A 26,227-nucleotide genomic window follows, 5' to 3' on the forward strand; every position below is an offset into this window, starting at 1 on the left:
CCTCCCGGCCCCGTATTAGCGGAGACTGGGGAGTGTTGGATGCTGGGAGCTGAGTGGATGCGGTTGGGTAGCTGCTGAGAAAACTTCACGGGCCCAGGGAGGGAGACCCCCAGCCCCCAGCCCTAGAGGGCCCCCAGCTGCTGGGGGAGGGGATGTGGAGATGGGGGCGGGCAGCTGGGAGGCCTGGCTCAGATCCTTACCCTCCAACTCTTCACATTCGGCTACTGTCATGTCCCCGAACCACTTCACCCCTGGCATGGCCTGGATTGCGAGAAGCCCCAAGGAGCCTGGGTCTGGGCTCCGTCTACCCTGGAGTGAGGGACCTAAGCCCAGGCCCCAGAGAGGCTGAGCCTTTCCCTGGTCAGTCGCTGGCCTCCCCCATCTGTTTTGCAGAATGCCAGGCACCCCTCCTCTTCCTCAGCAGCCCGGGGTTTATTTCAACAACGTCGACACAGAGATCACGCCATCCACACTGAGCTCTCACACACACGCCCTGACGCAAGCCCAGGGTCCACGGAGGAGCCCGCTCCTGTGCTTGCTCGTGAAATGCCACCTGTGGGGACTCACCTCCAACTCCTACCTCATCCCGCTAGCAGAGATGGAGGGTTTGGTTTGGTTTTTCATCGCTGAGTCTGCTGCAAGGACTGGGGCGGTGCCCACCACCTCCCACCTCTCACTCATCACCCCAGCACAGCTCAGAGACCTCTCGGTGGGACGTGTCCCCCATCTCTCCCAACGGCCCCCCCAGGCCTCCCTCCCCTCGGCCCGGCTCAGGGCTCCCCCAGGCCGCAGCCCTGTCCCAGCATGGCGGGGTCAGGGCACTGCCCCAGGCCTAGGCACCCCGGGCAGGAAGCTGGCAGAGACCGGGGCCGCCATTCGAACTGGGGCAGATGGTTTTACCCAGGAGGAAGTTGACAGTTTCAACTTCAAACACGATGACACAGGCCCCACACTGCCTGTTCCCTTGTCCCACCCCTGCATGAGCCTGCCCGCCCCTCCCCCTTCTCCCGGAGAGGCAGACACAGGGCCAGACACCCTTACCTACAGGGGCCGAGCTTGCCGAGGCTGAGGCAGGAGGAGGCCGCGCCCATGGGGTCTCAGCATCTGCCACTGGCCGCCCTGTACCTGCTAGGGCTGCTGGGTGAGTACCCCTTCTGGGGTGTCTGCTGGGGTACCGGGGCTCAGGGTACAGAGAAGAAGATGCCAGAGTCAGATCCCCTCAGTCTGACTCAGGTCCGCATGTCACCTCTCTGGAGCACCACAGAGGGTTGGGGCCACCAGGATCCCTGTCTTCTCCCCCAGCCCCAGCTCAGCTCTTGGCCCTGCTTGTCCCACCCCCAGGGCCCCACCTCTGCTTCTCTCTTGCACTGTTGGGGACCTTACTGTCCCCTTCGAGGTGGAATCCATGCCAAGATCAGACCCTCAGCCTAGAAATCAAATTGTCCAGCCCTCATTCAAGGCCGGCTTCCCTCTGCAGCTACCCCCCCTCACCTCCTGAGTGTCCAGCCTTTACTTGGATGCCTCCAGGGACAGGAAACTCACCATCTCCTGGGCAGTTCTGATATGCTCTGGGCAGGGCGGGCCAGGGCAGGGTGGGGACCGGATCACAGTCGAGCAGATGGCAAAGACATACACCTTAGTCCCTAGTCACTCTGGTTTCATCCCAGAGGGGGTCTCAGCCAGGCCTGCCAGCCAGGTGTGGGTCTACTGTCACTCCGGACCCAGAGGAGGGGCTTCTGAACACTTCCCCGGGGGCCACTGTAGAACTGACTTGGGGCCTCTGGAGAGGCTGTCTGGGGATAAGGTTAGGGGTGGGTGAGTCTGGGGCCTACTGTTTGCTGGAGGGGAGACAGTGGAAAGGGCAGTCCTCCATCCCTGAGGCCTTGGGACGCTAGTTCAGGACCGGAGCCCTGCTGCTGGGGCGTCACCGACACTGGCCAGTGGGGAGGATCCTGAGCAGGGGGGGAGGGGAGGGCGGGGGGCAGTGTACTTCGTGACCTGAGCCCTGGGGTCTAAGCCTGGCCATGTATGACCTCAGATAGGTCCGAGCTGCTCCGGGCCGCCATCTCCTTATTTATAAAATGCAGGGGGAGTGAACTGGGTAAGATCTGACCACTTCTCAAGGCTTTGGAAGGTGTGGCAGGGTGAGAGAGGTGACTGACTTGGGACGGGAACAGGTGAGAACAGGTGGCAACTTGCAGCTTCCCAGTTTGGAGGGAAGGGACTTGGGGACGTTGCCTGCCTAGTGGGGGGCCTCAGTCCCTCCTAGAAAACGGGTGTGTAGGTGTGAGTATGTGTGTGTGAGAGGTGTGTGTGTGTGTGTGTGTGTGTGTGTGTACGTGTGTGTGTGTGTGTGTACGTGTGTGTGTTTTCATGGGCAAAACATGGCCTCCAAATGTAGACTTGCCTTCTCCCATGCATGTGGCGATGGCACATGTGCACACATGTTCTCATGGCTATTCTTCCATGGAGCTGCAGGAGGTACAAAGTGCCTTCTGTCCCCAGGGCAGAGGCTGATGGATGGACCCCGCTGCTTACGGGGCCCTCCTGAGGAGCTGCTGTGGCCTCCTTGGCCCTGGAGATTCCAAGGACCAGGCTCCTAAGCTCCCCACCTACCCCTCACCTGTGGCCTCTGACCCCAGCAGGGCAGGAGTCTAGCCAAGCCCCCTGGGAGTCGGGGTGGAGTCCTGCTCTGCTGGCCTCCCCCTGAACCCCATCAGTGGCGAGGCTCCTGGTAGGACTAGGCCTAATGGAGCCCAGAGTCAGGAAGCCTTGGAGGCAGTGCCTTCACCAGAGTATGGGAACCATCTGGAAGCCCAGGAGCACAGGATTCCCAGTGTGTGTGTGTGTGTGTGTGTGTGTGTGTAACTGGTGGATAACAAACATTCCTATTGTTCAGTGGGTCACAGCTTAAGAAATACTTTTAAAGGCATTTTCTTCTGAAAGCTTCACAACAGCCTAGTAAGCAGGTGGGCCCATTGTCCCCATTTTACAGCATGGAAAACTGAGATCCAGGGGGAGCAGCTAGTGAGCTGCAGAGCCCACCCCAGCCCAGTGCTCCTGCTCTCATGGAGGCTCCTCTGTACCCCTAGCCAAGAGCAAAGACACACCGAAGCCACTCCCACGAGTAGGAAAATGGCTGCAGGACAAAACCACCACCAGCAGACAGGCAGCCATCAAGGGCTGGGGACACCTAGGGCCAGGGCTGCGGCTGGGGGCAAACAGCACAGGCACCCTTCAAGACATTCCAAGTAGAGATGCTTCACCGCCAGAGCCCTGGGAACACCGCGGCCTCTTGGCTGGCCATCAAGTTTGTGCCCATGGCTTGGGCACCTTTGGTACATGAAGATGCCCACAGCCTGCTTCCCTCTGCAGCTGCCCTGAGCTCCAACCTGCCCAGGGCTCACCTGCTGAAGGTGGGGCATGGAGGCAGCCCTGATCACTGCCCAGATGCTCAGGCCCAGCCACCGGGACTCCAGAAGCTGGCACTAAGGCTTGGGAAAGTCACGGATTTAGCAGTTTGAATTCTGGTCCCCCCTTGCCAGCTGGGTGACCATGGACCCGTTCTGTAAGCTTCAGTTTCCTCTTCTGCAAAATTGGAATAATAATAGGATAATAATAGGATAGGATAATAGGATATAGGATAATAATAGGATAGGATAATAGGATATAGGATAATAATAGGATAGGATAATAGGATAATAGGATAATAATCCTCATAGCGATAATAATAATAATTATAATTATAATTAATAATAGTATAATAATCCTCATAGCGATTTATAAGGATTAAATGAATCAATGAATACAGAGCTTTAATAGGAATGTTGGTTTGTGTAAGTGCTCAGTAAGCATTAATAATAATAATAAATTCATTTATTATATAAATTTATTTATTATATAATTTATCACATAAATTTATTTATTATATAAATTTATTATTATTATTATCAGAGTCAGCAAGAAGCAAGGTGAGTCAGGACCTGGTGGGGAGGACTCGAGCCTAGCCATCAGTCTTTCTCTCCCCCAATCCTCCTGCACAGGCTAGTTATTCATTCATTTATTCATCCGCATACATTTATTGAGCATCTACTATGTGTCCAGCTCTGTGTAAAACTCTGGGGATACAGCCGTGAAGCACACAGGAGTCCACCCTCATGGAGGGCGCACCCGAAATATTTACAAATTTCTAAATATTGTGATCAGTGCAACGAAGGAAACAGCAATGGCTGAGACTCACTTACCAAGTTCACGTTCGAAGGGGCTCCCAGTCTGAGGGGCTCCTCTCTGAGGAGGTGATGTCTCGTCTGAGACCCGAATGATGGAAGGAGCCAGCCAGGCAGAGAAAAGTGGGAGGAGTGTCCCAGGCAGAGGGAACATCAAGGGTGAAGGCAACGGGCAGGACAGGCCGAGGGGGCCTGGGCATCCACAGTAGAGGAGAGGAGAGGGGACGCCCAGTGTGAGCCCGCCATCCGGCCCGCGGCCCCAGCTGCAGAGCTGAGGCCCCTGCTGGCTCTGGGTGCAAAGAATCAGGCCCCCAGCAACCCCGAGCTCCCCACTCCCAGCAGGTAGCAGAGGGACCTGGGGGCTCAGGGGCTGGCACTGGCCCCTCTGGTCACTCTGACCAGCGCCTACAGTTCAGAGGGGTTTCCCTGCAGTGACCAGGGGACCAGGGAGGGACTTCAACTCCACGCAACAAAATTGATTGAACACCTATTCTGTGTGCATCAATGTGGGTGCCTGTGGGTGCCTGGTGAGCATGTGTGTGTGTGTGCTGTGTGTGTACCTGCTATATGTGTGCCTGTGTTGCGTGCAGACATGTGTGAAGGCCTGTGGGGCTTTGGAGCAACGCAGATCTGGGTTCGATTTCTGCTTGGCCACTCACAAATGACAAGAACACCCCTCTGAGACTCAGCCTTCTCATCTATAAAATGGGGATAACCACTGTGCCCCTCTCAAAGGATAATTGCTATCATTCAATCTGGTCCATTCATTCATTCAGACAGCAAGTATTTATTGAGAACCTACTATGTGCCAAGTACTGTTCTAAGTGCTGGGGACACAGCAATGAACAATCAAAATTCCTGTCCAGGTGCATCCGACATCGTAGTTGGGGTGTGATGGGGAGACAGACGGAGAGAAGCTAAATCAATGATCATATGGATGTTAGGAGGTCATGAAGTGATGTGAGGTTGGGGATTGGGAGCTCGGGGGCCAGGCTGTATCCCAGGAGGTTGCAGTGGGTCTCACGAGAAAATATTTGAGTAAATACATGTAGGAAATGAATGATTGCACCATGCTATGTGGGCCCGGGGAGGACGGCTGCAGGCAGAGGGGCCGTCACACACAGGCTGGTGGCGAGGCAGCTGTGGAGGCCTCCATGAGCACGGAACGTTTTCTCCAATGAACTCAAGGCACCCAGGGGCCAAGCAGAGGAGAAAGGGGGCAGAGTGACCTGGAGAGAAATGGGAACTCTCGCCTCTCCAGGTCCACAAGCCCTTATCTGGAGCCTCTGTCCAGATGCATTTGGGAACCCAGAATTTTCCAGACCGGGCAACAGGCCATAATCAAACACATTCCCACTTCTGCAGTGAAACCGAATTCGCACGCTGAAGACACAAATGCCTTCCTGCCAAATGCATCAGAAAAGACTTTTGGTTTCGGACTTTGAATTGCAGATTGGGAATCGTGGCCCTGTATCACTTCCTCTATAACTACTACTGTCACCACCCCTGCCCTCATCATTGTTATGTACCCCTGGGGGGGCTTGACCCACACGGCTCCCACAGGGACCCTGATACTCCCTTCTCCCTGGGGCACAGCTGGGAGAGATGTGGTAGAAACAGGATAGCAGATTGGTGGCAACTGGCAGAGGCAGCAAGGGTCCCCTGTACTGCCACCGACTCCCCTCCGGAGTGAGCTCCTCCCTCTCCCCAGCCTCAGTTTCCCCCTTCTGTACCATGGGCGAGCGGGCTCTGGGGTCTCCCAGTGGTAGAGCCCCATGGGGCCCCATCAAGTGATGGTGATGGGGTTTCTGCACCGACCCTACCACCAGCGAGCTGTGTGACCTTGGGCAAGTCACTGAGCCTCTCTGAACCTCGGTTTCTTGATCTGAAAATAGGGGTGAGCTCGGTCCCTTCTTCACAGGGCTGTGCATGGAAAGGACGAGCCCCTGTGCGGGCTTTGGGATATGTGAAGATCTGAACAGAAAGGAGGCCTTGTCCTTGTGACAGTGGAGTCACGTACGGTGGCGTGAAACTCATGCAAATTCAATCAGACACACGAGGCCGCCAGGGAGAGCGTGGAATTGCAATTCAGATACGAAGGCCACTCTGCCCACAAGCTGCTCACTATCGCTCATCGGCGCAGACCCCGGGTGAGCGAGATTAGAGACCTGAATCCGCTGTTCCTTCTGCAGGCTCCAGCCCCCAGGCTCCTCCTGGCATAAGCCCAGTGTGATTTTCTACAAGTTTTGCACATAGAAAGGCTCCTGATCAAAAACCAACCACTTCATCTGGTGCTCAACCCGAGAAACGGAATTTGGGCCCTTTGTGATCTTCGTTTCCCTGAAGCCCTGATACAGATTCAGGTTAACACAGCTCCACTGATGAGAGTCGTTTCAGAAAAGCGGAGTTCTTGGCCTTCCGAGTCAGCCTCTCAGCAGAGGATATGGGAAGGAAAATCCAGAATGCCCCCCAAAGGCAGTCGACATATTGTGTTTGCTGTAAATTGATAAGAATGTTATGGGCTGTTAAAGGGAATCACCGTTAATGGAAAAAATGGAACATCAGGCTTCCAAACCGCACTAAATCAGTCTGTCGGTTTCCTTATCCGGAAAACAGAGTGATGACAGCCCCCCTGACTGAGGCTGTCGGGAAGAAATGGGGTCTGCCGTGAAAAACCCTTGGGGTCTGCGCGGGGTAAGAGGTCGCTGTCACTATTATTATCATCAGGAAAGTCCCAGCTCCTCCCTGGGACCCCGGTGCCCCCTGGACCCTCGGCAGGCCACGCTCTTGCCTCCATTTCTCAGTGTGTAGGGCTGCAAGCATAGGTGCTCACGGGTCCAGGCAGGCCCATGAGTGGGTCAGAGGTGGCATCAAGGGTACAAGCTCTGAAACCAGCAGCCTGGGCCAAGTTCTGGCTCTGCTGCAAAGTGAGACTGATAATACAGGTTCACCAACGTTCATCTGCAATTCCAAAACCCCCCCAAATTTGCAAATTTCTGGCAAACGCTTACAGGCAAATCCTGACCTGAATGAATAGGAGACTATTTATAATCTTGACACATCCCACTTAGTGTGAAAATTCATATGTTTCACTGCAGAAACCATCATGTGTTTGAAGCTGAGGCTCTCCAGATGCAGGGTGACAGTAGGGTGCCCCGAGGGCGCTGGCAAACCAGGACAGAACAGGCTGCCCTGGGGGCTCATGGGATGCAGCCCCGCGTGGCCAGAGCATATTGTTTTTCAAAAACATCTGGATCTTGGGATTTTTTTTAAAAAAAGAAAAGTAAGGGACTTCCCTGGAGGTCCCGTGATTAAGACTCTGTGCTTCTACTGCAGGGGGGCTCAGGTTTGATCCCTGGTTGGGGAACTAAGATCCCGCAGGCGGCGCAGTACGGCCAAAAAAAGAAGAAGAGAAACAAAACAGAAAGAAACCTTTCAAAACAATGGGCTCCGGAAAAAAAATTATAACACTGAGCAAATAAAACTCATCTGTGGCCTGACGTGGCCTGACGTGGCCCAGAGTATTGCTGTACAGGGAGCCAAAGAGAGAACCATCCAGAATGTGGGGGGATGCAAGAGGAGAGGGGAGGGAGGGGTTGAGCACGTAAATGTCTCAGAGCCTCTTTCAGGAATTCATTTACTCCTCACTGAGACCTCGTCAGGGCAGGCAGAGTCAAAATGGTTAAATCTCTGCAAAGGCAGAGATGAGGAGAGGGGCTCGGGGAGAGTGAAAAAGCCTTCCTACTGTCTCTCTGGATTTTTGGCCCTGATCTTTCCCTGGCTTGGCCAGTCTAAGCCCTAAGTAGTGGGGCCTCCAAGGAAAGGTGGGCAGGGGAGGGAAGGGGCCTGGCCCCAGCTGCTCGGCGTGTGGTGTTGGGTGAGAGACCGGGGAATGGCAGGACGCTTCTGTGCCCTCCGTCCCTCTTGGTATCGAGGGTCCCCAGGCTTCTGTTTGCAGGTTCTGCAGCAGCAAAGCCTTGGGCCTCGGGGCTGCACGCAGGGGCCGGGCTAAGCTGTAGCCAGGGAGGGGGTCAGAGGGACCCCGAGCACAGCCAGCAGGGTTCAGGGGAACCCTGATCTGATCCCTGTGAGAAGCAGCTAAAAGAATGAAAGTAAGTTGTGGACAATCAAAACGTGAACGGATCCCCGGCCAGACAGGAAGAAGCAGCACCCAGGAAGGCTCGCAGTCAGTCACACGTCTCACCTGCCCACGCCTGCCTGCCTGCCTGCCGCTGAGCCACGTCAGGAGCTGAAGATTAGAGATCATGGAAGTTTGAACCGAAAGGAAGGTGAGGGAGGGTGAACTCTAACTTCCTGACTTTACAGACGAGGAGACCAAGCCCAGAGAGGTTGAGTGACTTGCCAAGATCACACAGCAAGTTCATGGAAAGTCTTCCCACAGTATGTTTCACTGACTGAAGGGAATCACAAGTTCACTCTCCTTCATCAGGTTTGCGCGGCGGGAACATGCAGGAATTGGTGAAACACGGAGCAGGCCGTGGCAGCCTTCCCTCTGAAGGGAAGGGAGGCAGCTCGGCCCAGCGGTCAAAAGCACAGACTGTGTGCCAGATGGCCTGGCTTGGAGTCCTGGGCCCACTCTTCATCAGTTGCTTAGCAAGTTAGTTAATCTCTCTGTTCCCTCATCTATAAAATGGAGATCAAAATAATAGTGCCAACTTCACAGAGCTGTGGTGAGGTTTGAGAGAGTTAATGTATAAAAATGCCTAGGAGAAAGTACAACGATAAAAGTGTTGATGATGGTAGTGGTGGTGGTGGTGGTGGTGATGATGGTGATGGTGACAGTGATGGTGATGGTGACAGTGATGGTGACAGTACCGGTGTTGGTGATGGTGTTGATGATGGTGATGGTGACTGTGTTGATGGTGATGATGATGTGACAGTGATGGTGATGGTGATGATGGTGGCAGTGGTGTTGGTGACAGTGACTGTGTTGATGGTTGTGATGGTGATGGTGGTGATGGCGATGGTGGTGGTGACAGTGACGGTGATGGAGGGACAAGACAAGAAATGCTGCTCACCTGAGGCCAGTCAGGCTCCCAGAGGGAGGCAAAGCCCTGGAATGCGTAGATGCCTTTTCCCCACAGAGCATTTTCTTTTTTAGAATTTTTCTTGGTTCTCATGTTGTGCAGTCTTTCCTGAGAATGTTCTCTGGCTGTTCTGTGTGAGATCTACAGGGATGGTCAGGCCCAGTCCCTGTCCCCAGGGGCTTCAGGGTCTGGGGACTCCAGCACCAGGGTCAGGGTCAAGGTCATGTTCATTTCTGCTCATTTGTTCATTTGTTCATTCCCTGAATTTAATACTTTGGAGGCCCAACTGGATGGCAGAAAGCAGAGAGATGGGTTTGGAAGGCATACTCGTGGTTCAAATCCAGGCCCTGCCAGTTGCTGGCGGTGTTACCCGGGACAGGGCACTTGCCTCTCCCGACAGCTATATTGTGAACATATTCAACTGAAATTGTGGGGCCGTGTGGAAGATGAACGATATCTGTAAGGAACTCCTCGCCCAGTGCTGAGTATACAGTAGGCGTTCAATAATTGGTAGCTGCTGTTAACGGACGTTGACTGTGGTGACTTTGGAACTGTGAAGATCCCAGGTGGGAAAGGGAGGTGGCGAGCCCTGTGATCTGGCTCTCCAAGCGTCCAGACAGGGATGCCTGCCCCTGGGAAAACTCCCCAGCAGGCAGCTTGCAGTCCTGCCCACCACTGCCCCGGGCCCAGCCAGCTCCACAACCAGCAACACCAGCTCTGAGCACTGAACGCTGGCCAGGAAGGCACTGGGCTGTCTTTTGCATAGATTATTTCATCTCATCCTCACAACATCGCTATGAAGCTGGTCCTTTTCTTGCTCCCATACTGCAGACCATGAAACTGAGGCTCACAGGGGCTAAGGAAGAGGCAGAGCTGGTACTCAGACCCAGAGAAAGGCATCAGTGCCAGAAAACCTATCCTGCAACATTCAGCACCAAAGGGTGGATCTTTGGGTCCCCTATCCCCATAAGTGCCCTCAGGGTTTAGCCAAAGAAATGAATCCCTAAAGGTGTACAGCCCCATTCGTGTTGGGAACTGGGACGGAGGGAGGTAGGAGTGAAAGGTCAGGGGTGAGAGTTGAGGGCAGGACAAAGGGCCCCCTGTCTCCTCTCTCACCAAGCTAGCCGGGCATCTCCACCATGTCCTCCTGAGGCTGCCCTGCCCATTGCAATAGATCAGATGGTTGACAGCTGGTCAACCCCCTCCCAACCCAGGCCAGAGCTCTGGCCTCTGCTCTGGACCCGACATGCCCTCTGTGTGAGAAATACCTTCCCCTTCCAAGGCCCAAGACTCCCGGGGCAACAATGGCGGGCTCTTGCCAAGATGGAAGAAACTTACCATAGGCCACAACTTAATTACAAGGAGTCTTAGTTGGAGGGAGAGGGCAGGCTGGTGGGGCATGACTCCCCTTAAAATTCTACCACCAGCTTCAGAACACTCAGGCAAAAACGGGGCTTTTTACACCCAGCAACAATTTCTCAAAAGAAACTTAAACACAGCCATTTACTATATAAAGTACTCACCCTGACCGATGCTGTCCCCAGCTCCCAACTGAGAAGCAAGCCCTGGGGCACATGGAAACCAAACACTTGCTCCACGACTGATAAAGCCGGGCAGTGAACATGGAGGGTGGGCTCTGAGGCCATACAGGCGTGCCACCCAACCCATCTCCACTCAGATCAAACCTCTGCCCCAGCCACACATGAGCCGGCCACAGACAACGAGCCACTTTGACAACCCTCCGCCCCTGCTCCACAGGCAGACGAGGCTGGGAGGAGGCGGGACTGCCCAGTGGCCCACATTCCTATTGAAGGGGCCCAGGCTGGAGCCAGGACAGAGGGGAGGCCAGTTCCCCCCAGACCCGAGTCCACTGGGCTCCTTCACCAACTGACCATGTGATCTTGGGCAAGCCCCTCTGCCTCCCTGAGCTCTGATTTCCTCCTCTAGAACTGGGAGCTGATAAAGAGAAATTGCTATCATTCTTAACCTGCCTTGGGAATTCTAGAAAGTAACAAATGTTCTGGGTTCCCATTCTGGCTCATTTCTCAGCTCTCTAGAACTATGACGTTCAAACTTTTTTTGATTGAAAGCAACACTCAGGATGTTTTTATATTGCCACCCAACACACACAAAGTGAGGCTTATCCTCACAAAACACGATGCATTCTGACATTCTCTATTCTAGTCCATTTCAGTTTTTTAAAAACTGATGGTTGTGTTACTACATGATTTTTTAAAAATTGGTGGTTGCAATGCTGCATGTTACTACAGAGAGAGAGCACGAGGAAATTTTGGGTGGTGATGGGACTGCAGTATGCCTTGATGGTTACGGTGATTATGCAGATTTGTGTATGTGTTCATATTCATAGAATTGTGCACTAAAAGAAAATGGAATTTACTGCATGTTCATTTAAAAAGTAAAGTTTTAACACAAGAAGGAAGATTGATGGTTGCAACCCACTAAACTGGTTTCACGACCCGCCTAAGGGTTGCCATCTGTAGTATGAAAATCCCTGCCCCTGAAGCCCATGACAATGGCTGGAGGCAAAAGGGCCATTGATCAGGCTGTGAGTAGAGGTGAGGCGAAGCAGAAGAGACACTTCCCTTCCTGACCCTCTTCTCTCCTTTCTGCAGTCACTTCCTGCCTCAGAGGCCTCAGAGGGTTCAACTTAGAGGACCAAGGTAAGGAAGAGCCACGTGGAGAGGGGGGCGTGGAACAATTCCACCAGGCTCTAGGGGAACCTGCCATCCCTCCGTCGGAGTGAATCCCACCTTACAGAGAGAGAGAGAGAGAAAGAGAGAGCAGCCCACACCCCCTACACATGCACACATGCATGAACGCATGCTTAAGAGGCCCATTTGCAGATAGATGCCCTAGATGGCTGTAAAGCACCCCACAAATGCTAGGTGTCATGCTAATTATTATTATGGCCCACTCACCAGGCACAGAAAAGATACTGGCCATAAATGCACCTTGCAAAGTCCTTTTCCTGCCCAATCCTGCCGGATGCTCCCTGGCCAGAGACATTTGCAGCTGGGGCTGCAGAGAGAGGCTGCACCAGATTGTAAAGTGTGTGAAATGTCTTGCCTTAGAGGTTGGACTTTAATCCTAGAGGCTAGTGTTTCCCAAACAGGGTTCCACAGAACTCGTTGGACGAAGGGTAGGCAACACTACATCACCCACTGCAGACTCCTGACAGTGGACACTGGCCTAGTAAAGGCTCTGAGAAGTCCTGCAATGAGGAACTCTGTTAAGCATTTTCAGATTCAGCAGTTCCCAGACTCACTTCACCACAGACCTCTCTTTTTCACATTTCCTGAGATAACATCATGCTGAATGTATTTGGTGATAAATGTGGCGAGAGGATCTCATGAAGCTACTAGGCAACCAGAAGGGGCCACAGAGGGTTTGGTAGGACCTGGGCGGGGACCTGGAAGCCTGCAATGGCATCCTAGCTCCAAACTCTAGCAAGATCGTTCCTGCTGTACAATCCCACTTATGTAACATTTGAGAACAGGCAGAACTCATCTCTAGTGACAGAAAGCAGATCAGTGGTTGCCTGAGGCTGGATTCAGGGAAATCGACTGTGAAGAGGCATGAGGGAACTTCCAGGTAATGGGCATGTTCTCTGTCTAGAGCATGGCGGGGGCTACAGGTGTGTATACATTTGTCAAATCCTATTGAACAAGTGCCCTTAAAATGAGTGCATGTCCCTGTATGTAAGTTGTACCTCAATAAAATTGATTTTAAAAGTTAGAGACAAGGGGGGAAGGGGGAGAGAGAGGGATGGACCGGGAGTTTAGGGTTGGTAGATGCAGACTGTTACATTTAGAATGAATAAAGAACAAGGTCCTACTGTATAGCACAGGGAACTATATCCAGTCTCCTGGGATAAACCATCATGGAAAAGAATATTAAAAAAAAGAATGTCTGTGTATAACTGAGTCACTTTGCTGTACAGCTGAGATTGGCACAGCATGGTAAGTCAACTAGACTTCAATTAAAAAAATGAACAGAAAAAAAATAAAAGTTAGAGAGAGAGAGAAAAAAATCAGGCTCCGGGCCCTGTCTGGGGTGTATTGAAACAGAATTTCCAGGAAGGGGCGATCCTGCAGGACGCTGGGTGCTGAGAGCCCCTCGCTCACTGCTCCGAGTTCCCTGGGCTCCTAGGTCTCAAGCCCCATTCTCCTGGCCTGGTTTCAAGGGACCACCCGGATCAGGAGCTGCATCAGCCTGAGTTTCTGGAAAGTCCCTGCAAGGTCCCAGAGGACGAAGCTCACGGGAGGAGCAAAGCGGGCAGCCCGTGGGCAGAGAGAGCCTTGCTAGGGGTGGGGCCCAGACGGGGAAGGTGCAGGGAGGGGCCCACATGGAGGGCCCTTTCCACCCTGACTGCCTCCTCCACCTCTTCGACCCCTAGGGTTCACAGTGAGACTAAGCGGCTCCGGCTCGCGGTGCCAGGGCCATCTGGAGGTCAATTACAAGGACAAGTGGTACACGGTGCACAGCCAGAGCTGGGGCCTGCGCCCGTTCCACCGGGAGGACCCCGGTCAGGCCTGGAAGCTCTGCCAGAAGCTGCGATGCAGGGACCCCTTGCTCCTCTCCCACATCCGTCACTTCAAAGGGAAGCGACCCCAGAGCCAGATCACCTGCCTCGGACAACTGGGGTCCTTCTCCAACTGCAGTGACAGCAAGGCAAACCAGGGGGACCCTCTGTCCCTGATCTGCTTAGGTGGGTAACTAGCTGGCCCCGTGGGTTCCCTGGGCCTGGGCACCAGCCCCGAGGAGGCTGCCCACGCCTGTGATCTGGGGCCTGTCCCCGATTTACAACTACCCTCTCAAAAACATACACTGGTGGGGAACTGGAGGGGGAGTACTGAGGACGTGCTGGCACCTGTCTGGGGATGGAAAAGGTCGAGGAGCTGGTTCTGCCAACGGTTAACTTCATTGTCTCCTCTTAACCTTTGTTTTCCCAACTGTAAAATGGGCCAGTACTGCCTGCCTCGCAGGAGGCTTAGACACAACATGTGGGTCAAGTGGGCTTAATGGGGCCCGTGGTACTTACATCATGAGTTCCAGGTCTTTCTCAACATGGCCGGTTGTTGCCCCCAACTCTCCCCACACCCCCTACTCTTCCCTCCTCCCTCCCAGGGTCCCGGCCCCCTCCCTAACCAGAGCATCTTTTTTCAGAGCCACTGAGGACAACACCTCTTCCCACGAGCCCCCCGCCCGTGACCACTCCGGAGCCCACAGGTAAAAGGATTCTGAGGGCCCTGGGGGTAGGGTGTCGGGTTTAGCAAATAAAAACACAGGATGTTCAGTTACATTTAAATTTCAGATAAGCATGAAAGGTTGTAGCGTATGTTCCATCCAATATTTGGGACCTCACCACCTCCCAGGGCCGTCGGCCAGTCATTCACTCGTCTGTGTGTTAGAACCACAGAGCAAGAAAGGCCCTGCTGCTGGTCGTCAGCACTCAGGTCCCTCCCCACCTCCCCAGCTCCTCCCAGGCTGCAGCTGGTGGCACGACCCGGGGGCCTGCGGTGTGCAGGCCTGGTGGAGTTCTACAGCGGCAGCCTGGGTGGCACCGTCGGCATCGAGTCCCAGGACGGGATCCAGGACCTGGGGAACCTCATCTGTGCAGCCCTCCAGTGTGGTTCTTTCCTGAAGCCTCTGCCAGAGACCGAGGCAGCCAGGACACTAGAGCCAGGAGACAGCGGTCCCTTGCCAATCCGGTGGAAGATCCAGAACAGAAGATGTGCCTCCGTAGAGCAGTGCTTCAGAAAAGTTCAGCCCCAGGAGGGAGGCCAAGCTCTTGGCCTCATCTGTTCTGGTGAGTGGGACCGGGCCAAGACTCACGGGCGCCCCCATGTGGTCAGTCACCACACGTTCCTGAAAGCCCTACATGCAGCACAGGGCACTAGCGCTACGGAGAACACAAGGGACATGGAGGGCTGATCATTGGCCTCTAAGAGGTAGGGTGGCCATGGGGTGGGGAGGCCACACTCACACCCAGTGCCCCGGGCATCTCTGCAAAGTAACACAGAACAAGCCCAAATGCTCGGCTGCCACACGGGGAAGTGGCAGGACTCACAGGAGGAGCCACAGTCTGCTGGTGAGTTTGGCGGACTGCGGCTTGTGTCAAGGGCCCAAGCAGGATGGAGCGCTTGGAGGGAACCAGCCTTGCAGGAGGGGAGTTTATAAATCCCAGGGACAGATGATGTTGGAACGATGGTGAGACATAGGAGGTCCTTGAGGCACAGCAGGTAGAGAAAGGCCAGAGCAGGGCCCCAGAGGGCTTCCTGCGGAGGCTCCCGAGTCACAGGCCACCAACCGGAAGAGACTGGCGATGCCGGTGTGGTTGAGGGCAGGAGCCCAGAGGCTGGTCTGTGGGATCCCCAAATGAGGATCAATGGGGAAACTGAGGGGAAAGGGACCACAGGTCAAAATAAGGATAATCACAGCATGCCTTGGGACGTAGTGGGCTCCTATCACCAAATGGTCTAGTGAAGTCCAGACTCTAAGAAGTCATACTTCCTGAGTGCTTACATCACGTTGGGGACTAGTCAGGGCATTCCTTCATTTTCACAACAAGCTTAGAAGGTGGGTGCTATTATTATCCCCACTTTACAGATGAGGAAGCTGAGGCTCAGAGAGGTTAAATTTCTTACTCAGTGTCATAGAGCACTAGCTGGGGTTTCCCCTCAAGCAGCATCACTCCAGAGCCTGCTGTGTAAGCCTTGGCTGCTCCAGGTGTGGTCCTGGACCAGCAGCATCGGCTTCATCTGGCTGGTTAGGAATACAGACTCCCAGGCCCCACCCTCCACCTACTAATCAGGATCTGCCTTTCAGCAAAGTCTCAGGGATTCATGTGCACACATCTGGGAAGCATTTGCTCTGGACCACTGGGCTATCCTGCAGGCAGGGACGCCCCCAAACCACTGGACACATGGTGTGAATGAGTAAGACGCTGCCCCCTCCAGGCAGAAGCAGCCCCCAAGGATCTCTTGGCCTGATGGGAAAACCTGGCTGGCTCTCAGGCCCACCCACCCCTCTGCTAGGAGCCCTCCTGTAGGTTACAACCTGCAAAACCATATCCAGAAGTCTTGCCTTTGAATTTTTTTTTCTAAATAGAAGATTTACTAGAGCTTTGAAGACGGATGTTGCTATAGAAACTGGCCAAAGCTGCTGAGATCACAACTCGCTCTAACCCGAGCACATGTGGGCCTCCAGGCCCAACCCTGATAAGCAGAAATGAATCAGTCTCTGTTGAACCAGGCCCTTTTATGAAAGCTGGTCCCTCCAGGCTTGAGGTCTGGGCAGCAGGATTCCTGGATTCAGTCCCACCTGCGAATCTCCAGGACTCAGAGCAGGAGGTATTTCCCATCCCTGGGCCTCAGTTTCCCCTCTCTGAAAAGCCCTCCCAGCTCTCAAGGAGCAGCAAGAGAATGAGAGGACGTTTCAAAGAGGGAAGCGGACCCAGGTGGAGCCTATTTCCCCACTCCTCTTACTGTCACCTGGGTGAGGGGCGACTCCCTGCTGGTGGTTGCTGACGGGCACTGCCACCCTGCCAGCCTCTTCACCGAACGTGCCCAAGCTGCTGCAGCTGCCCAGAGGCGCCAGGGACAGGGCTTGATGGGGAAAATGCCAGGGAGGATGCCGGAAGAAGGGAAAGGCAGAAAGGAAGGCAGTCCCACGTGGTACCCAGACCCCCAAGAGCCGGGCCCTGCCAGGGTCCCCACTTCGCCAGTGTCATGGGGTCCCAGTGGCCAGGCATACAGGCTCAGGGCCCAGGGAGCTCCCGCCGAGCCCGCCACCTCACCTCCCATTGCTCTCCCCCCAGATTTCCAGCCCAAGGTGCAGAGCCGCCTGGTGGGGGGCAGCGGCACGTGTGAAGGCTCCGTGGAGGTGCGCCAGGGCAAGCAGTGGGACGCCCTGTGCGATAGCCCCTCAGTCAAGGGCGTGGCGAGGTGGGAGGACGTGTGCCAGGAGCAGCAGTGCGGCAACGTCAGCTCCTACCAGCTGCTGGACACCGGCGAGAAGACCTCCGGGGGGTTCTTCTGTCCCGCGGGGAAGCTGTCCCAGTGCCACCAGCTTCTGCAGAAAAAATCCCACTGCAAGAGAGTGTTTGTCACCTGTGAGTTGGGCCCAGCCCATGGTGGGTGGAGGGCAGTTCTGGATTTTCCTTCTAAGACTCAGTCAATGAGCACATTTCTGAAGAACAGGCCCCAGGAACTAAAGAGAGAGCCCTAGGAAAGGATGGAGGGATGACGAACGAGGGGAGAGGGGACAAGAGTGCTCAGACAGCAGTGAGCACGAACCATCAATAGGAGACCGGCCGTCATTGTCAGGCAGCTAATGAATGACAGAACCCTCATTCCGTCTTCTGCTCTTCCAGATGGAAAATAGGAAAGCAAGGGAGAGGGGTACATATCTGCTACATGAATGGTAATTGACTAACACAGAAAAGAGAGAAATGAATGGATGGATGGCTATTTGTATATGATGGCAAGGTGATCACTCACAAGTAACTGGAAAATGGTGGAAACGTAAAGAGTTGGTCACAGGAGGGGCAAATGATAGCTGGATGATCAACTGTTAGATAGTAAATGGTGGATAAATGAATGGGTAGCAGAGAATTTCAGAGATGGGTGGAGAGACAGCAGATAGAAAACTGCCTTCTGCACATGCTGTTGAATTACTGGGGGAAGTCAGCCAGCCAGCCAGCCGGGAGCTTGCCTCTGAACGGACAGTTTTGATGCCTCCCAGGCTGGGACTGACCTAGCTCTGCCTCCTGCAGGCCAGAACTCAAGCCCAGCGGGCCTGGGTGCGGGTACAGTGACAAGCATCATCCTGGCCCTCATGCTCGCGGTAGTGCTGCTGGTCGTGTGTGGCCCTCTCGCCTACAAGAAGCTGGTGAAGAAATGTAGGTGTAGGTGCCCCAAACCTCCTCCCTTTCAAGCCCCTGCATGGGGAGACTGGACGGGTTGCCCACGAGCCCCACAGGGGAGGGTTCCCGCCTCCAGAAAGCCGGCTGGGAGCACCTCTGCTTCACCATCCAGCCCTGCCCCTCTCCTGCCCCCCGGCCTTTCTCCGCACCAAGTAACAAACAGAAAAGTCAGGAAAATCACTGATTCGCCCACATCCAGGGCCCAGCTGGGACCCACTCCAGCCCAAAGGGAGGGTACGGGCATTCTTTAGACTGTGGTGGGTCCAGAGGGTCTGACCCCAGAAGACACGTGTCCCAGGCCGGCTCCACCACTTAGCAGCTAATCGAGCCACTTCCTCTCTGAGCTCTGGTTTCCTCATACAACAAATGGGCAGCCGCAGACCTTGTGAACCTAATGGGTATCATCCTGGCCTTGCAGAACTCGGGAGGAAATCATTCAGAGATAAGGGTGTGAGATTAGAGAGGCTGCACGCTGCCAGAGGTGGGCAGTGATGGCTGGGTCCCTGGTGCCCTCCCAGGTCTTAATTCTGGTTCTAAACACCCCACGGTGGTTTCTCCTGGAGAACCGGCCCTTCAGCATGCACCTGTTGCCTCCTCCCTCCTTCCCTGTCTCCCGCCCCCTTTGCCCCCTCCTATCTCAACCCCCCTCCTCCACCCCCACCCTGATGTGCCTTTCCTGTCTGTCACCCAGTCCGCCAGAAGAAGCAGCGCCAGTGGATTGGCCCGACGGGAATGAACCAGAACAGTAAGTAGCCCCGGAGGCAGGATCCTCCCTCGGCCCAGGCCAGTAGCCACGGCACTCAGGAAGGAGGCCATGAAGCAGGGTCACGGGTCACTGCCGACCATGGACAGAGCCAGTGGCTGCTTGAGGCCTCTGAGCTCCACTGTGCTCGTCTAAGGTGTGACTGTGGCGACAGGTGTTAACGGGTGGCACTCAGAGAAGAGGACCCCATGATCAAAGAGACTTGGAAATCAGTGAGTTAAGCAGAGCTAGACACGGTTCTTTACTTCAGGACTTGTCAGAACTTTCACGGGCATTTTTGCGTGGTTCATCTCCAAAGCAGACATATGTTAAGAAGGGTTGTCCAAGCTAGATTTATCATGGAATGTCTTTATCATGCAACAACTTTACAAGGCCAGTTTTAAGACATTTTGATGCAGCCGGCCCTGTCCCCACACCTGGTCTCCATCCTCTCTCCTTCTGGCCACAGCCAGAGCCCCCTTTGTGGGTAGAACCACAGCCCACCTCCTGCCTCTACTCCACCTTCTCCCCCACTTGATGTGTCAAGAGCCAATTCCTTCAAGAAGGCTCTGTGTTGTCAAGTCTTTCTTACAATATAAAGACCCTCAATTCCAGGAGGGCAGGGACCATATCTGCCCTATCACTCGTGTTCCAATTCCCTGCTTGATGAATGTTTGATAACTGACTGACTGTCTGACTGATGGCCTGCCCGCCGGTCAGCTTGCCAGCGAACCCAAAGCTGCTCTAAAAGTCTGAGCCCTGCTAGAATGAACCTCCCTGGGAAGAAAGGGGAAAAGGGATGCACTGAAGGAGCTCAGGGGGCCCTCGGCCCCCACCCACACGTTACACAACGGGAACAGGAAATTCCAGTTGGGCCCCCGTTGGGGAGGAGGAGGACAGAGCATCATGTCTAGTGATTCTATCTCCCACATCTGCTCAGTGTCTTTCCATCGCAACCACACGGTGACTGTCCGGTCCCAGGCTGAGAACCCCACGGCCTCCCACCTGGAGAACGAATACAGTCAGCCTCCCAGGAACTCCCAAATCTCAGCTTTTCCAGGTAAGCACCAGCTGGCGCTCCTAGGAATGACGGCAGGGGCCGAGCAGAGGGTCACATGATTGCCTGGAGAAAGAAGGGAGGCCGAGCAGGGGGCAGACGATCAAACTGCCCCTTTGACAGCCGGTCACGGCAGGGTATGGATGGGATACAACGTTAACGGGCCACTCAGCTAGAGAGAAGAATGTGCCGGGATATCATTAACCCCAGCACTGCTGTGACCTAAAGGACCTGTTTCTCAATAAATGAGGCCCCTCGGATCCCTTGGAGGCAGAACAGAGCATCCATCAGTGGCCCGCAGAGCCCTGTATCGAATGCTCCCTGACTGGCGCTGACAATTAAGCCGCAGGGCGCCTGGCGTTCAGCATCATTAGAGGACACTCGCCGATTTGATCACAACGGTTTCAGGGCTGTTGAGCCACCAGCTCAGAAAGCCTCTGTGATCTTCCAGCTCCCGCAGGGCTCTTGGCTCTGAGGGGCTCTCTCTGTGTAGCCTGGAGGGATTACCCCGCTCAAATGGCCTCCTTTCTTTCCACAGCTCTGGAAGGGGCCCTGCATCGCGTCTCCGCCCAGCCTGATAACTCCTCTGACAGTGACTATGATCTGCATGGGGCTCAGAGGCTGTAAAAGGTGAGCCTGGCCCCCGGCAGAGCGCTGGGGATAAGCGCCAGCCACCTGGCTCCTCACCTCTGCTCACCCTGCCCATCCGTGACCTGGGTGGGGGGCTGGGGGATGAGCATCTAGACTCTTGTAAAGGAAAAGAGTAAGCATCAGCAATTTAGGCGACGGGAGCCGATTTGGCCATTTGAGCAGAGGGGTCATGGACCTTAAACTCCATCTCAGAAGACTACATAAAAGAGCCCCTAAGGGCAGGGGAAGTTTAAGAGGTACAAACTACTATGTATAAAAGAAATAAGCTAGGAGTATGTATTGTACAGCACAGGGAATATAGCCAGTATTTTATAATAAGTATAAATGGAGTATAATCTATAAACATTTTGAATCACTATGTTGTACCCCTGAAACTAACATAATATTGTAAATCAACTATACCTCGATTTTTTTTAAAAAGCACCCCTGAGAGTATCCTGATGGACTTACACCAGCAGGAAGGAGAAGCCGCTGTCCCCTGACGTTGGGCTGGGGGCTTTGGGCCTGTCCCCCACCTCCCTGAACCATCTCCAGAGTATGAGGCTTCCTCCGCCGACACACTTCCTACTCACCACACAGAACCGGGACCCAGGAACAAACATCAAGAGCCAGACCTTTTGTCCTGAGAATGCTCTGCAGTCACTGCTTGGAAAACAACGTCCAGGTCCTTGCCCGGCAGGACCATGGACGTGACTTTCCAACATATCCTACTGCCCTACAGAGGCAGGCCAGCTCAGACATCTCCCCGCATCTTCACCAGCCCAGGAGAAGACCCCAACGCAGCTCAGCTGGCCCCCCTCTGTGGAAGCTGCGAAAGGGCAGAGCCCCGAAGCAAGCATCCCTCCCAAGCAGAGACTCACGGGGTCCAGACCCGGGCAGCCCCCTCCCCCGTCTGTGGGACTCAGCTCTCTTCTCCAGCTCTGACTCATGAGGACCCACAAGGATGCTCACACCTTGGGGGTGGTGGGAGGCAAGGGCTGATTTCTCTCGTGCGTGTTTAATATGTTCTTTGTAAATAATGATTTTTCTGCTTCCTGAGAACTAGAGTGCCCGGCCTCCTCAATCCAGGGTCCGCCCCTGTGGATCCCTCTGGGGGTGCCACTGGGAAGGGGCCCCTACCAGGGGGCGAGGGGCTCTGCAGCCTCACGGTCAGAGGGTGCAGCCCTGACACAGGACCGCCTAGCACAGCACAGCACAGCAGCCAGCACGTGTGGCTGCCCGACCCAGAGCCCCATCACCAGCCCTCCACCTGTGCCCCCTCCCCTCGCAGCCCCTCACCTGACCGAGAGCAGGGACCACCGGCTGCCAAGCCCAAAGGGCACCAGTGCCGCCTCAGGGCCCTGCACAAAGTGGGTACCTAGTAAATCCTAGCCGATTTGGGTTCACACAGCTGTTAAAAGTCCAAAGCTCAAGTCGTTTCAGCCAATCAGTTAACTTTCTAACCTGAGAGTAAGAGACCAGGACTGGACGTTCCCGTGGGTTCAGTAATTCGCTTAACTGAAATAGTCCCCTCCATTCCCCAGCAAGCCTGGACACATTCCTAATCCTGCAGGTGCCTCGGTTTCCTTAACGACGAGCCAGAGGAGGACATCTGACTCGCAACTTAAGGGTCTAGTGAAGGGAGAGGACCGGCCGGGCCTCACTGTGCCCTGAGAAGGCATCTCGGGGCTGGGGCCTTTCTCCACTCGATTTGGCCCCACATCCACTGGGAGATATCAATGGTCCGAGCCACGGAAGCAGCTCTGGAAGAGCAAGGAGGCTCCTAGAAGGATATGGTGGGGACGAGGGGGTGCTCACAGAATCGGGGAGCTGCAGTGGCACAAGCACGCCAGAAGAGCCTGGCCAGCCCTCTGCCCCCACTGACACCCTCCAACCGACCTCTCACCCACCCCCTGCTCAGGACTCAGTCCCGAGAGAGCCCGGGGTGTGGCCCTGCCCCTGACCATGCAGGGGATCCGGAGACAGGGACACCTAGTCACCTGGGTACCAGGAGTCACCTGGCAGAGATTCCTATACTGAAGGGGCTCCTCAAAAGGGAACTTGGAGGCTGCTCTCAGGGAGGGGCAAAGGGCCTGAGGCACCAAATGTCTCTCACCAGCCCCTTTCCGGATAAAAGCTCTTTAATCTCTAGTCTGGCCACCATCCAGTGGCCTCACAGCCACCACGGCCTACTTAAAAACACACCACCCTAAAAAAAGAGCTGCGTTGAGCAGAAAGTCTCTCTACAAAACTGTTTTGCAAGTGGTGGTGGGCTTGGGTGATGCATTTCCAAAAAGATGTTTGGTTAAGCAACTGAATAGGAACTACCTCAGCCTCGGAGGCATCTTTGTCAAGTTCCAGCCTCGGTGGGCAGACACAGCCCACGGGCCGCTGGTCGGCGCCGCTCCTCTGATGACCAACTGCACGGTCTCCCTCAGCCGCAGAGGATGCCCTGCTGTGACCTGGGCCCACCCCGGGGCCACGTTCCAGCCTGCGGCCCCCAACCCCTCCACCCCCAGCCCAGAGCAGAGCAGAGGATACACCCTCTACCTCAGCCAGAGAGGGCAGCACTCATCTGCCCCGGCCCACTCCCCTAAATCATGCTGCCTCCCTGACCCTCACGGGCAACCTGATTCTAGCACATTCTCTGCACATTAAGTCAAGGAAACTGGGGACCCCAAAAGGAAAGCTCACTCGCACTGCCAAGGACCGGGTCTAGCTTCAAACCTGTCATGGCGCTAGGGTCTGGGAGTACCGAGTGGCACTGAAAGGGCATTTCAAACGGCCTCGCTGCAGCTCAGTGTCCTTCTCACCGCGCTAGGAATCTCTGTGAGGCTCTGAACTCGACACTTAGGGTCTGTCCCCGTGCAGCCCACACGGCAGCAAGAAGCCCACTGCGGTCTGGCAGAGGATGCCCAGTGATTTCACGTGGCAGGGGCAGGACAGGGAGGAAGAGGTGCGGAGGGCCTGGGGAGAGGGAGAGGGAAGAGCAGCAGGGGTGGCACACTCTGAGTGACCAGCTAGAGCAGCTCTCCGCCGAGCTGCTTAAGAAGTGCTGCTTCCCCTCTTCGGCCCCTGGTACCCCCGACCACCACTCTGGGACCAACCCAAAGCACCGACTTGATTGTGCCCCCTCCCCCAGCCCGTGAGATTTTCAGCTTCTTCCTACAAAGCCCAGGGGTCTCCTAGCTCTCCCTGGTGTCCTGCGTCCTCAGCCCCTGATACGCTTGCAAGGCAAGGTCAGAGTTCGGGGGGGGGCAAAGGACAGTAACCCTTTGACCGGAGTCCAGGGGGATTCGCAGCATAGATTACCCAAGCTTTTCTCAGGACTGTGGCCTCTTGAAGCCTGACGATTTCTGGTACCACAGTGGCATCTCAGAGGATCCCCTGCAGCCAGATCAGAGCAGGTGCAAGTCTTGTCCCCACCTCCCCAGGCTGAGTGACCCGCTGAACTACCCACCCTGCAGTCTCCTCCCCTTGTTTAAGCTTGGGGGTTGAAGGGCTGCTGAGAGGATGCACGTCAAAGGTTAACACGAGGTGCAGCCCCGCTGAGTATTCACTGCTGGTGATTCTCAGCATCTCCGGGCATCAGCCACAGGCAGCCTGCCCTCGTCACCTTGCAGGGAAGGAAACGGAAGGGCCGACTCAGGGGTCCATTAGAGACCTGGTCTCCTGACTCCCCTGAAGCTGCCCTTCCTGCTGAAAGAAGAAGACGCCTTCCCAGGCCTCAGGATGAGCAGCTGAGCTCAGGGGGAGCTGGAGAGGGAGGCAGGCTGGGTAAGGCAGAAAACCGCTTGGCTCCACAGCCAGTTTAGCAGCCTGCTGCCCCTCTATCCGCGTTTAGAAACCGGGTGCGAAGATTCGAACCCAAGCTGGGGGTCCTTCCTGGACAAGCTGACAGTCCCGGCCAGCCCAGCAGGTGGCAAGAATGGGGCCCCACCTGTGCTCCGCTGAGGCTCGCATGCCCCCTAGTGGGGCTCTGTGGCCTTGCACCGCCCAAGCTCTCCAGCCAGGACAAGGCAAATGTGCAGGCTCCAGCGGGAAAATGCCTCAGATGGAAAAAAAGCGGGGCAAAGGTGGAAAGGGAAATGCTGTCAGAGCCAGGCCCCGGGGGTGAAGGGGCAGGGGAGGGCAGCAGCTCAAGAGACAATATTCAGAAAGATGGGGCTTTGTGAACATGAACCGAAGAGGCCTTTCAGCAGAGCATGATCCTGAAGGCTACGGAAGAAATCGCAAGACAAAGAACGTTGCCCACCATCCAGCTCTGCAAGGATCAAGTCATTAGCCAGTGCAGTCGCTGACGGACAGTGCACCCTGAAATGCATTCAGGATGAAAAAACAAAAAGGCACTTGTGCTTTGGAAAAACAAGCTCCTGAGATAGAGATACCTCAGGAAAAAATTTTAATGAACCCAGATTCTTGCACCTTCCCAGGCATAGAAAAGCACTAAAATCATTAACTGAGATATCTGATCCTCGCGACTAGCAGTCATTTTCTACCAAGATGTGTGCTTGACTGCATACACTCCCAGGCCAAAATCATATCTATACTGGCTTCTCAGAGCTACTGAGTGGCTGTTTCCTGGGCAATAGTCCATATATAGTAAGGTCCCTCCATAAAACTGAAACCCACAGCTCTTGCACTGTGCGTTTTTCAGTTGACAGTTTTGGTGACCACAAAGGGACCCAGAGCAGTCTTCTCTCCTTCACCTGAACTCTCCAAGGATCTGGAGCCCTGGTACCAACGAGGGCCCCTTGTGCCTTCTGCCCCCTCAGTGACTCCAGACGACTGGGTGAGTCTCTCCTGAGTCTCAGAGCTCCCATCTTGGTTGGCAATCCTGAGTTCCATTCGGTAGTGGATAAAAAAGGTAGCTGACTTCTCAGTTGAAAGATACAGAGAAAGTGCTCGGTTGAAAGACACTCAGAAAACTATCCAGTTGAAAGACACCGGGAAGGTTCTGACTGGGTGATTAGGTAGGAGGCTGGCCTGACGTCTTTCATCAAATTGGCAATTTAACAGGGTTTGTCAGGACAAAAGCGAAGATACCAGATGAGAGCTTTCGGCTCCAAAAACGGACACGGCTCTCACCGGCCAGTTACGACTTTCTCAGGCGACTGAGAAATTTACGGAAGCGGTGAAGGCGAATCCTCATACAGTGCAGCAGTCCCATAGGGAAACCCACTCATTAATTTTAAAAACTAGCTCATCCAGGGACCCACACATAGGGATTGGCCATCCAGGGCTCTGTGTGCCCATAGTGGTTTTAGACTGCCAGAGGGAGAAACGGGGACACGTAGAAGAGCTGAAACGACTCTCGGGTGACACCTAGAGGTGCCTGATTGCACCTATTCCCTAGCCAAAATCATGTATATACTGGCTTCTCCCCCTAACTCCTTGGAGCAGCTTCTCAGAGCTACTGAGAGGTTGTTCCCCAGGCGGTAGTCCGCAGTAAGGTCTCCAAATAAAACTGAAATCCACAAGTCTTACGTTGTGCATTTTTCTTTCAGTCGACAAAATCAATGTCCCCGCTGGCAGCCATGTCTTCACTTCTCAAATTCACTGGAACCACAACACTAC

At 54.7% G+C, this 26,227-nt stretch overlaps 1 protein-coding gene across 1 annotated transcript; it reads left to right on the plus strand.

The window, feature by feature from the left end:
• Positions 1-1,061: 1,061 nt before the first annotated feature.
• On the plus strand, positions 1,062-21,658 carry CD5 (CD5 molecule). Its single transcript, XM_059931683.1, has 11 exons — positions 1,062-1,141; positions 11,908-11,955; positions 13,692-14,003; positions 14,462-14,524; positions 14,772-15,104; positions 17,115-17,408; positions 18,072-18,197; positions 18,913-18,966; positions 19,904-20,023; positions 20,559-20,650; positions 21,093-21,658. The coding sequence occupies exons 1-10, from the start codon at positions 1,090-1,092 to the stop codon at positions 20,645-20,647; spliced, it is 1,491 nt and encodes a 496-aa protein (XP_059787666.1). The 5' UTR covers positions 1,062-1,089; the 3' UTR covers positions 20,648-20,650; positions 21,093-21,658.
• Positions 21,659-26,227: the final 4,569 nt, after the last annotated feature.

The sequence above is a fragment of the Balaenoptera ricei genome, chromosome 8, assembly GCF_028023285.1.
Source record: "Balaenoptera ricei isolate mBalRic1 chromosome 8, mBalRic1.hap2, whole genome shotgun sequence".
In the NCBI taxonomy this organism is placed as follows: Eukaryota; Metazoa; Chordata; class Mammalia; order Artiodactyla; family Balaenopteridae; genus Balaenoptera; species Balaenoptera ricei.